The following is a 12,079-nucleotide window of genomic DNA, read 5'->3' as shown; positions in this document are numbered from 1 at the left end:
TACCCCCATGGTCCCGGGGAAGGGTGGGGGATTAGACTTTGACCCTGTACAAAACAGAGAAAAGCCCCCACCCCTCAGGACAAAACTGCAGTGAAATGCCCCTACCCCCTGGGGGTGCAGACTATAAGCAACTACCTGACATTTAAGACAACAAGTCATTTGAAATAAGCTTTTATATTTCAAAGCCAGTACACCTCAGCGAGTACATTTGTGTTAATAACTATGAAGGTGACAGGTTTTTTTGATAAATGAAAAAATAAATCATCTTATTTGATATTCTTTCTTTCATATTTGTTTTTTCATATTTCGCCATGCAGCTTGCTACATACTTATACATGGAATTGCTTGCTACAGAAGAAAAAGAGTCTCAAACCAGTAACTGACATGAATTTTGCAAAGTACATTTGTGAGGCTATTCACTTGTCCCCAAGCCCCCCACGGTGAGGACAATTCTTAGAGTCGAAAACATCCAATCCCCCACCCCTCGGGACAGATTCTTGTTAAAAAGTGCTCTAAATCCCCACTTTTACCCCACACTTCCCTGGGACCATAGGGTTGGGGGTTTCAAATGACTAGTGCATTACTAACACTTCCTGGTACTACAAGAGTGAAATATTCAAAAACGGGGCAATAAAATGAGAGATATTATGGATGCTTATTTCAACTTGATTCATGACAATGTCAGGCTGTCTCATCTAAATCTATTAGTCTATTCTATAAGCCAGAGCTACCTGTGACTCATCACTCAAGGACAGAAGAATGGTAGTGCATGGGCAACGGCATAATCAGCTCCTATGCACCTTGCATGAAATAACTGGCCGCAACGATCACAGCCCAGCCAGTCAACATTGTCATCTTGCTTGCATACCTTGCACACCATCTCATTTCTCCCTCTAAATGAGAAAAATATACCCTTTGTTAACTGCTGCCTCTATTCATCAGGCCCTTAAAACTAGAGGCACATACCTGTGGATGCCATCATGGCATGAGCCAAACAGCAAGGACAGCATAACATAACGCACAACTTTAAAAAAGGGAACTCTACTGTACTTACCATTATCCTAGAAGTGCTTATTGCCCTTCACTTGAAATAGTGCTCTAAGGAGAGAAGTTGGAGAAATGCAAAAAAATTCCCCCAAACACAGCCTCCAAGGTCTTTCCATCAGATGCGTCATAAATCCCATAGAAGTAGTCATCTCAGGCCAGTACCCAGCAGGGGTGCAGGGGGTGCGAACGCACCCCCCCCCCCCCCAACCCACAACAACCAAAGTCCATTTTCGGTTTTCAATAGACGTGCTATTTGTAACAAAACTATCAAGCATAAGCTAGATCACTCTGGTATCTAGCCAAATCCGACAATAAAAATTCCCTGGAGATATTGCAAAGGCACAAAAAAAAAACCCTTTTTGTTCTTTCGGTGGTGGTCAATTTTTTTTTCAGGAACTCACACCCCCCCCCCCCCCCAAGAAAAATCCTGGGTATGGGCCTGCATCTCTTGCTTGATTGTGGTAAAGTTTTCAAACAAAAAATCTTTCTCATGTTGAATAATATCGCTTTGGTCTTGAGATGGGTCCCACATTATTAGGGTTCTAAGGGTAAACGAGGAAGGTGCCGGGTATTTTGTCCTGTCCAGCTCCCAAGCTGGAAAGGATATGACGTTTGTCTCCTTCACCCCCATCCAACACCTAAATTTCCATCTCAATCTGGAACGGAACGGAAATGACCGTTTGTTTTCCTTTCCCCTCCCAAACACTAAACTCGGAACCAAACCAGGTGCGTGCACAGCGGGGTCATTTCTTATTCTTATTGAGGGATCGTCAAGTACTATTCTTTTCCTATAGACAGACAGACAGACAGACAGACAGACAGACAGACAGACAGACAGACAGACAGACAGACAGATAGATATTTTATTCATGGCACCTTATAAAACATTTACATCGGCGTAAATCCACAAATAATATGTTTTTCTTACTTTGCCTTTTGCATTATTTTTTCTTGTCTCGAATGATTAGGTGACGTCACCGTACGTTGTCACCAAGCTTCACATTTCTTGCCTTCATACATTCAAAAATATGTCTCGCTAAGCGCCGATTCACGTTTTCATTCCGGCTCAATCCCATAATTCTGACGAAATTATTTTCTTTGTTGTCATGGTGTCTAACATTCATACCTGCATGCGTTTTAAGGAAATCCAGTAAATTATCCCGATCATTTTTATAGGCCGGACATTCTAACAGAAAATGTTCTTCATCCTCCACTTAACCTGTCTGGCATACTAAGCATTTTCTTTTGTTATGTTTTTTTTATGATACCTATGGCTGCGCACCCCCTCCCCCCATACGCTCAGCCAATACTTTGTACGCGCCTGCAAGCTATTCCAAACCCCCTTTTCCTTACACAACCATTGAACCAAAAGTTCACGGTCTTTATTATGCTTACCAGAGATAACACGCAAAACAATGAACGCGCACGTTCCTAGCCGAGATTGGGAGACTATAAATTATCTAACAACTGACTCAGTCTTCCGTTCTTGCTCATTGACTTTTAATTGCGTGATGACGTATAAAGCAACAAACACTAAATAAAATAAGTTGCTAAGGACCTAAAAACTTTCTATTTTTATGATCTGTCACCTCTTGCCTACACAACTCGAACACAAAAGTCGGACCGCCATCTTGGATTTCTCCGACAATCTCACACTTTACGAAGGTGGTGATCGGAAGTTTCCGACTGAGAGGCTGGGTATGACCGCTGGAAGTCCGCAGACTCGACCAGTTCCGTGCGTCCGTGGGAAATTGTCTCCCCAGCTAAAAGCTATGGTTCACCTCGAGTTCTCGTTTTCTCCTCAGCTTTTTCCCAGTTATCAGCTAGCTAAGAATGAGATACGAGTGAATTGAGTCTGGCCTCTTTTTGAGCGTACTTTGAATGACAAAGCCAACCGACCATATTATTAGACAATTACGTTTTTGACAAAACTCTGTCATTGGAAAATATGCCGTTGGAATTAGATGGAAACACTAAACAGTCAAAGGTGAGTGTGCTTTTAAAATGAAAAGCTCGAATTTGTTTGGAAATGCAAGCTCGAACTTCATTAGTAAATTTAATTTTTCCAAATGCCAGTGTAGTTTGTAGTTTGAAAATTATATGTGAATGGCTGCCATTTTGGATCAAAGAGGAGGTAATTTTGTATGTTTTTAAATAAGTGCTAGATTTAATAGTGCACTCTCTGTAATAACTTCTGTTTTTATTATCGAACAACTAAAGATGTCTACGGAAGTATTTGTTGATGTTTTGTCTCCTACTGTTTAATGATTTAGCTTAGAGTTTTTGCTTTTTGATAAACCGCGATGATTCGAATAGGCTCCCCGGGCGCTTATCTAATTTTTCGTATCTTTGGTGGGCCCTTATTGGAGAGGCCCGCTTATTGGCAAGAGGGCCCCTATTTAAAGGAGGGCGCTTATCCCTAAGCAATATCCCGTGTCTGACAAAGTTTTTACAGACATGCGGGGGATGTTGGGAGAATTTATAAAAAACTTGAGTCACAAGCCGGAGGTGAGGCAAATTGGCGCTACCCAGCATTGTCTGTTTAAGTTCAAGAGATAAACAGTTTTGTGCAAAATAAAAGTATATAAAAGTGGGCAGAGTGAGTGTCTGCGATTCGTTACTTGCTGTCAAAAGCGTGTCTGTACTGTTTTTTGACAGACACGCTCATTTGAAGTTCTCGACCAATCAGCATGCAAGATTCACTGGTGATATTTTATAAAATTCATTATGGTACTTGACGTAAAGAAATGACAGTTATTCACCAAAGCTTTAGCATATGAGATTGGAGATTGCAGCTTGTGTATGTTTTTGTTGTTGTTGTAAAATCAGACATCCATTTGACATCAAACATCTTTTTCAGGTCATCTTACATGGAATCCTCTGTAAAACCTGATTGTAACATGAAATAGCTTGTTACTCGCAAAACTTAATCTTCCAGAGCAGGTAAAGTTTATATGTTAAAGATTTGTTAGTGGTTTGAGTGATAAGCTAGATTAATGTTTAAATTTTGAGTATGTAGGTTACATCAAAGTACATATTAAAAAAAAGAAGTTTGCAGCATTTCCTTTACTATGTCTGCTCACAGCCATTTCAAGAGCAAACCTTTGATGTGTGAAACCCACATTCACCTCTTTCCCTGTCAGGAATGTTTATATAGCCCTGACGAGACTCACAGTCAGATGTGTTGCACTGTTCAAAGCAACAGAATTGAATGATATTTTTAAGAAGTTATTAGCCAAAACAAGATCTACAGAATGACTCAAGTATTGGCACTAACTGTAACACTGTATGTACAGTAAGCCCACTATGCATACCGCAATTACAGATTTCACATGGAAGTGCCTCTATTTTACACTCTTTGTAGATTGGGAGGCAGCATAATGGCACAACACCTCCACCTGTCACCAATCCTTCACTGCCTGTCCATATTCATTCTGGCACGAAGAGCCCCCTCTGCCTCAACCTGCACCTCCAAAATATCATCTGCTTCAAAGGTACAGTCTGTACCATAAAAGCCTCCAGGTACAGTCTGTACCATAAAAGCCTCCATGATGAATGCTCCATTTTTTGCTAAAATAGCCAGTTTACTATACTCCATAGATTATGCCTACTCTATGTTTCCAGTCTTGCAAATCATCTCCAATCCTCATCATTATTTCCTCATGTTTGTAAACAATTTCTATTTTGTTGTTGTACCTGTCATATTGATATGGAGTTTATTTCTAACTAATAATGCACATTTCTATGAACTGTTGGTACACACTATTACACACGAAATTTCGAAAATGTTTATTTATTTATTTATTGAATTTCCACCAGTCAAAAATAGCAAGCATCACTCTTCCAATTATCCTGCACTTTTATACAATATTCTGTAAATAATTTTCTTACAAGGAAAATTACTGTGTAATTTATTATTTATGGTTAGACACTGTGATATAATAATAATATAATAACAATTAACCCAGTTTCTCTGAGAAAATGTATCAATAACAAAAAAATAATAGAAACATTCCCTTTCTTTTGCTTGGTCTTACATGATCATGTCTATTAAATCAGTGTTCTTTTGGGACCACATCCACTCCTGCTTTTCATTCTTTCGTTCTTGGAGTATCACTGTAGTCATGGCAAATATGTGTAACCATTTAGTTTGGGTTAAGCCCAACTGTTGCTCTTGTTGTTTGCCGCAGTGGCACTTATTTGCTTGTTATCAGACTGTGATTTTTGCTGCATCTGATTCTGGATGCAACTGAAGTATAAAGTTGATGTCTTTTTCTTCTGGGCCACAGCTTTATTTCTTGTTAGCTAAGATCAATAAAGCGTCACTCTCTTTTTTCTAAGTGGAAAAGAAATGAGCAAATGTCAAGTCAAACCTTAATCCAAGCAGGACGATGTATCCCTGCTACTTTTGTGTCCTTGATGGGATAGGAATGAATCCATTTCAGACCTTTTTAAATCATGAATTTAATCATGGAACTCAGGGATTGTCTCTGGATGATGACTGAACATAATGTGGTCCCAAGGAGCCAGGCCTCCTATTACTGTATATATCAGTGATTGTCATTCTCTAGACAAATGTTTAAAGCAATGGATATAAGCCATGTCATCTTGGATTTTGTAATTCCACCCCTCAGATCCATTTTATGTGTGCCGTGGAAATGACAGTTTTTATCAATTTCATTGCTGCATATTTTGCCATTGTGTGAAAGCTACACAAGTTTTATTTGAAGTGTTACTTTTCTAATCATGTTTGTACTGTTTTTACTATTATTTTCGCTGTTATTCTTTATAAGTGCTGGAAATATGAGTGATGACCTTAGATGGTAAAATTCAAACTAAACAAAGAACTAAAGCAGAATAGCATTTCCAAAAAATGTGAGCTTTTATTGTCTATTTATGATTTTTGTTAATTTGACTAATCCTGTAATTGAGTCTTGCTTCAAGAGGATTTTTATCAAAATATAAAAGTATTCTTTTTCTTTTTTGATTATGATTCTTTTCCCTTTTCTTTAATGATTATGATTATGTTTATCAAGGGCATTCTATGATAAATACTTGAAATGCAAATAACGCTGGCTTCAGCTATAAGCAGTGACTAGATACACATACACATATGTATCAATGATTTTCCGTCGTTAAAATACCATAATGTGAGCAGTTTCATGATCTTGTATCTCTTGCTATGGCAATTCTACTAGATCAAGGAAGACTTCAAGGAATGTGTGGGGTTGATGGGCAACATCTTATTTGTGGTCCCTTGTCAGGTCGCATAACTGCTGAATAGCTGCTAAATTTTCATCAAGTTTTTTTTTACGATATCTAATTTAGACCTTTTGAGACATTTAAAATCTCCTTTAAAGATGGTTTATTAATAAGTTCAACTAGACTTTCTCTCTGATTTTTTTTGTTTGAACTCCCCATCTTGTGCTGAAGGGAACTCCCATGTGTTTTCTCTCACATTCACCTAAATAAGCTCCGGTGTAGAAGATTGGGCTTAACACTAAACTTTGTGTCTTTTGCCCCCTTGATCCCTCAAGGCATTTGCCGTGTTTCGATTGGTATAAAATCCTTGGAGTAAGAGCTACACAGTGTAGATAAATTTTTGCCAATGAAATTTGAAAGGCAAAGGCACAAATAATCGAGTGCACTTGATAAACAATTAAAATTGTTTATCAAGTGCATTCTATGATGAATATTTGAAATGCAAATATGCTGGCTCCAGCTATAAGCAGTGCCTAAATATACGTATCGATGATACAACTTTAATATTGAATATATTTTTACATTAAATCAAAGGCTCCTTGGAGCCAACTCATCCATGCATGTGCATTAAATATGTACCACGATCAGAAACTTCTGGCAGGCACGCTGGGGCCAACTACCCCCTCCAACCAGTCCTTGGGGGTTCGAACTGCATTTTGGGAAAAAAAGCCATGATACTTCATAACAGCTTTATTTATTAGAGTGCGAGTCAGAAAGTTCTTAAAAACGTATGTCATGAAGTACCAAGGCCAATTATCCAAGATGGCGGCTCGACTCAAACACGAAATTAGATCTAAAATGCTTGGCTGGAAACTTTCAGTAACAACCGAGGGGAAAGAGGAGGATGCCTTTGTAGATGGTGTTTTTAAAGAGTTTGATCGCCTCTCTGAAACTGTATTTCGGAAACAGGAGGCTTCTGTGGCAAACAAGGACTACCATAAAATCGTAGACCTGTGGCCGATGATCGAGCGTTCGATAAAGAAAATACATGATGGTATTTATCGCCGTATTCGTTCGAATCCCTCAATGGCATCTCCCTATTATTGCTGCTTTAGCAGAGAAATCCCGAGAGAAGTTTTCGAAGTCATGAAAACAAGCATAATTGAACAACCAAACTGGGGGATTGGGAGCAATTCAAGCACCGCTGCACAGGCTACGATTGAAATTACAGAAATGCGCAAGGCAGTGCATTTCTTCAATCAAATGAATGTGGAGAAAAAGCGCGTGGAGAAAAAGCGGCTTTTAAAAAGGGACTTCCCAGACGACAGCCACACTGAGGTTATCGTATCGCTGAGCAAGCCAATGAAGTTCCGATACAACTTTAATGCTGAACTTTTTACCGTTTCCTTCCATTATGGAACTTGGAATCACCATGGCGTTCCCCAGCATTAAACCACTGATTGAACACAGCGAAAACAAAGGATATATGTGAAATATTTGAATGTTTTTTTTAAACATCTGTGTACCAAGAACACAATTAATTGTATGGTGCTGCTCCCAAAAAGTTAACACAAACCATATGTACTCAGCCACTGAAGTACAAAGGTGAGCCCTGAGCTAGTCATGCTATAAGCATGTGGACGTACGGTTACTCTGACAATCAAAATACATGTATAGAACTACGAGTGTGGGTAACTTGTACTGTAGTTATACTGCAAAGTAGAGTAGTCTTATAGATAAACCTATAATATAGAAGAAAAATAATATTCCTTTCCAAAATTCCCCAAAAACATTTCAGAACATTGCCTTTAGCTCCTTGCTGACAGAGCCATTTTTGACAGAGGCCTTGGTTTTGGTCATGACATGGCTGCTGCAAATCGTGCATTGTGTATCTCCTGGCTTAGCTTTCATAAGCCCACAGTAGCAATACCTGACGTCCTTTGCAGCCACCTCCTTTGGTATATATGAACACTCTTTCTTACCCCCCTTGTAAACGATGCTCAAAGGGTCCATCTCTCTGAGCCAGATCAAGCTCACAAACTCATGGCGGAAAATAATCCACCATTGCTGATGTTTGCGCCCATTACAAGTGTTCCTTGAGTTTGCAATGTTTTGCCTCCCGGCCTTGCATAGAATTAAGGCCAAGTCCATAACCCAGTTTGTCATACAGTTGCTTTGTGTAGTATGGGACTGCATACCCTATCGTCCAGATTGTTGGATTAACATTGTACAACAACAGGCTGTTGCAGTTGAAATAGCTCTTGCAGAGTTCCCCTAGTTCCTTTATTTCTTCCTTGGATATATTAACACGTGTAAACAAAGAAGTCGCATCTCTGAGAAGTGTTCCACTATAGGCTAGAGCATGTAGCTTAGTAATAGTGCCAACTGATAGATCTTTACTACAGTCAAGTAGCACTTTGATTGGGGCAGCAAATCTTCTAGAAAAATTTTTGGACTCTTGACCAGTAAATATATAGGAAAAGGGGAGGCCTGCTTTCCTCTTCTCTGAGAATCACCGGCAATAGTTCTTGTGTAGCCTACTGCATCTAACTGTGTCCTTAACACAATCCAAAAATCTGACGAGGGGGCAAGTGGAAGACACATAGGCGATAGAATTAACTGATGTTAAAAATGCCTTATTGGAACAATGAAAAGCTAAAGCAAGCAGCATTGTAAACCAGCTCTGCCAGGCATTGTTCATGTTGTGCAATGGCTCAGGCTTAGCTAGGTCTACAAATTTTCCAAGGGGAGGAGGGAACTCTTGCCGAGACTACTGTTTGGCAATGAACTTCGTTACGTTGCTCCTTTGCTTAATGGGATCCTTCAGGGTTTTCTTGTAGGCCTCCACTTTACTCGCTACTGCAATCCTGGCACTATAATCCCAGGCATGCCAGGTTGCGCCTTCCACTCCAATAGAGCCACCAACAGTTTCCTTATCATCTTGACATACATTAGCAAAAGATGAAAAGTATGTTGCACTATTGCTAAGCTCACCAGACATCGATGCTAGCTACATCATATCTGATGGAATAAGCTGAAATTTGAAAACCACATCATGACCATTTTTGGTGACAAGCATTTTCCCCTCAATCTCATCCATCTCTTGTCTTAGAATCTTTGTGTAGCACTTTAGAACACTGTTGTCTTCCTCACAGTTAGCTCCTAGGAGTAGGTGGTTGTCATTACAACTCTGCACTTGTTGCAACAGATTGAGAAAACTCACCAAGTAAGCTGAAACATAAACAAATAAAAGTTTTTTGCAGTCTGGTCATTTTTCTCAATTGTGAGATGCTCACTGCTTTTAGAGGAACTGATATTTTGGCCTGTTTTTTTTTATGCTATAAAAGAAATATTGTGTGGCAGAAAATAAAAGTAAAGAGCAAAAAGCTGGACTAAATAAAAAAATCAAGATTAGAACTGTCAAATTCACCACCATGTTTCACTCTTAATATTTATTACAAAATTAGCAGATCAGAAATCCCCCCCCCCCACAAAAAAAAAATGAATAAAAATACTGTAGATCTAAAACTGTAATGTAGGAAAAATAATTTCACACATACCAGTTGCAGTGATATCTTTTACAAAAGGCGCACCATCTTCTCCGATAGCCACTTGAAATGTTCCTTTCTCTCCTTTAAACCAATGAAGGCATCGATTTTTCTCATGGGCAGTTATGTACATGTCTGCTAGTTGCAAGAGAAATGGTTTGAGTGGCCGGTAAACTCCATCAACATGGGGAAATGAGCATTTAGCAGCTAAACTTCCTAAATCAGTAACTTCTCCAATATTAATATTATTTATAATTTGCATAAGTTTCTTGTATGGAACTGGTTTTGGAACTTTGCATCCATCCATAAACTCTGTATAAAGCTTAGTTTTCTCAGTAGCTTCAGGTTCTTTAAGCTTGTCGGTGCTGTTTCTCATGGTGGTATATTTCCTTTTACCAATAAGGCCACCATTATATAAGGTACGGATACTTCGGATGGAGTTTGCCTCACTTGATTCATAATCTTTCACCTTTTTCTTCACAATTGCTGGAAGAACCTTGGAGGTACAGGTCTCAGACTGACTTATGTAAGATGTAAGCTGCTTTGCAGTAGTGCTGGAAGCAAGAGATGCCCACATGCCATCCAATACTGGCTTGTCGTCATGCGGTTTCACACCATTACTGCAATGTATTGGTCTCAGAGCAGCAAGAGTCCTCTTCTTTCTTTTAAGTTCTTGAGTCTGTAACAGCTCTAGTTTATCAGAGGGGGGAAAACACTTGCTGGTGATTCTGGTGGTTCTTGGTGATTTAGCATGTGGTGATTCGTTTTCAGCACTAAGGCCAGCAGTCTGAAAAATAATATTAAAATTTCAGTTGCATAAAACCTTTTATTATGTTCAAAAGTAGAAATGAGTCAATAATGAGTCTTGGTTTAGTTTAGAAAATGATAGGAAAATAATTCATAGCAAAAAAACTAGGAAACAAATAACCTTAGTTCACATTAAAGGAGCAAAATTAGGAACACCATAACATTAAACTCTGTGTACAAACCTTAAGTTTTCTCTTGCGTATCCTTTCTTCCAAGCAGTGCGCTTCTTTGTTAGCTTTGAGGAGCTCTTCACGCTTTTGTTCGATCTCTTGCCTTATTCCCTCTAGCTTGGTATCGATCAGAAGCCTTTCTTGGATTAAACGATCTTCTTCTGATCGTCTCTTTCCTACAAAGCGAGCGAGGGGGAACCTTTCCTTTCGGGCTGATAGCGTGTCGCTCAGATCCCTATGGAATTTTTGGGTCAAAGAGCCATGAATACCTCAAATAAATGCATATTTCATGAGAACAAGCCCCGGGCTAAATTCGTATGGTAATGAAATCCTGAATTAATATTCAAAATCAAATAAAAGCGACCCCAAAAATTACTTACTGCGAGCTGTTGTCAGGTAGAATCGGCTCGGTAAATGCGGCACCTATCATTGACTCACAGGAATTGAGTATATTAGAAATGTAGGCAAGTAATATATCAATCTCAAGCATGAAAACCCGCCATTTTGATTTTCCCAGCCATTTGCACCAATCTAGTACCCAATGCCCTAAAAAACCTCAAACAGGATACCTGCTCCGCCTGACAAGAATAATCTGAGTAGCTCATCACTAGTTTTGATTGCGTGCAGGACATGATAAAAGAATTGCCTTTGTTTCTCATTTAATGAACGAACAAGTGCACGGTATTCAAAATCTGATACTCGTTTTACAACAAGCTCCTGGTCATTACATCTAGGAAATATGCCAATGTCATCAAGCAAGTCATACTGGTTGTGTTGCTTATTTTTGCCTGGGTCAAAGCTGCTAAACAGTTCACTTGGCTTTTCTTTTATTGCACGATCTTGTTCATTAACATGTTCTGAATTTGGAGCAACATTGTCACCAATATTATCACCTTGCTCAACAATTATATCTGCCAGTGCTTTATCTAGTATTTCACTGTGATACTCATATGGCTCCCGGTTACACAAAATGCTATCGCTCAGTTGTTCAAATCTCTCTTCGAAACTTTGTGAATCTCCTTGCAAATCTATGTCCTCCTTTCTCCAAGGGGTGAAAAGCATAAGTTGCTCTCTGAAAAAGTTTTCTGGGTCTTTCTCTCTATTGAATCTAACAGAGTGAATGATTTTAGGTCTCTTACGCTTGATAAGGTTTATGCCTCCTCTCATGTGGTACTGATTTGGATCACTTTCTTGTTCATTTACATCTTCAGTAATTGGGACGTCATCATCAGTCTTGTCTTCCAAATTAGTTTCTGGCATAAAGTCATCTGGGCCTGTAGCAAAAGCTTTATCACCAGCACTGTC

General features: G+C 39.1%; 1 protein-coding gene and 2 long non-coding RNA genes across 4 annotated transcripts in view; 2 read left to right on the top strand and 1 right to left on the bottom strand.

Moving 5' to 3' along the window:
* LOC116611874 overlaps positions 1-1,087 on the top strand; it is a 1,569-nt gene extending 482 nt beyond the window's left edge. Inside the window, exons 2-3 of one of the 2 annotated variants that reach the window (XR_007312507.1) lie at positions 355-440; positions 943-1,087. This is a non-coding gene — a long non-coding RNA (uncharacterized LOC116611874). The remainder of the gene's footprint in view (positions 1-354; positions 441-942) is intronic. The other variant, XR_007312506.1, reaches the window with a different exon arrangement.
* The window catches only part of LOC116611873, a 16,249-nt gene extending 4,170 nt beyond the window's left edge, over positions 1-12,079 (bottom strand). Inside the window, exons 1-2 of the mRNA XM_048731248.1 lie at positions 10,787-12,079; positions 9,810-10,584 (exon numbers count right to left, since the gene is read on the bottom strand). Coding sequence (XP_048587205.1) covers positions 9,810-10,374 — 565 coding nt within the window. The 5' untranslated portion in view covers positions 10,375-10,584; positions 10,787-12,079. The remainder of the gene's footprint in view (positions 1-9,809; positions 10,585-10,786) is intronic.
* LOC116611878 lies at positions 2,308-5,128 on the top strand. The gene is made up of 3 exons (XR_004293704.2): positions 2,308-3,034; positions 3,908-3,990; positions 4,412-5,128. It is a non-coding gene; the product is annotated as an uncharacterized LOC116611878 (long non-coding RNA).

The sequence above is a fragment of the Nematostella vectensis genome, chromosome 8 (genome assembly GCF_932526225.1).
Source record: "Nematostella vectensis chromosome 8, jaNemVect1.1, whole genome shotgun sequence".
Taxonomy (NCBI): domain Eukaryota; kingdom Metazoa; phylum Cnidaria; class Anthozoa; order Actiniaria; family Edwardsiidae; genus Nematostella; species Nematostella vectensis.
Note: the sequence above shows the minus strand (reverse complement) of the source record. Positions and strands in the feature narration are given on the sequence as shown.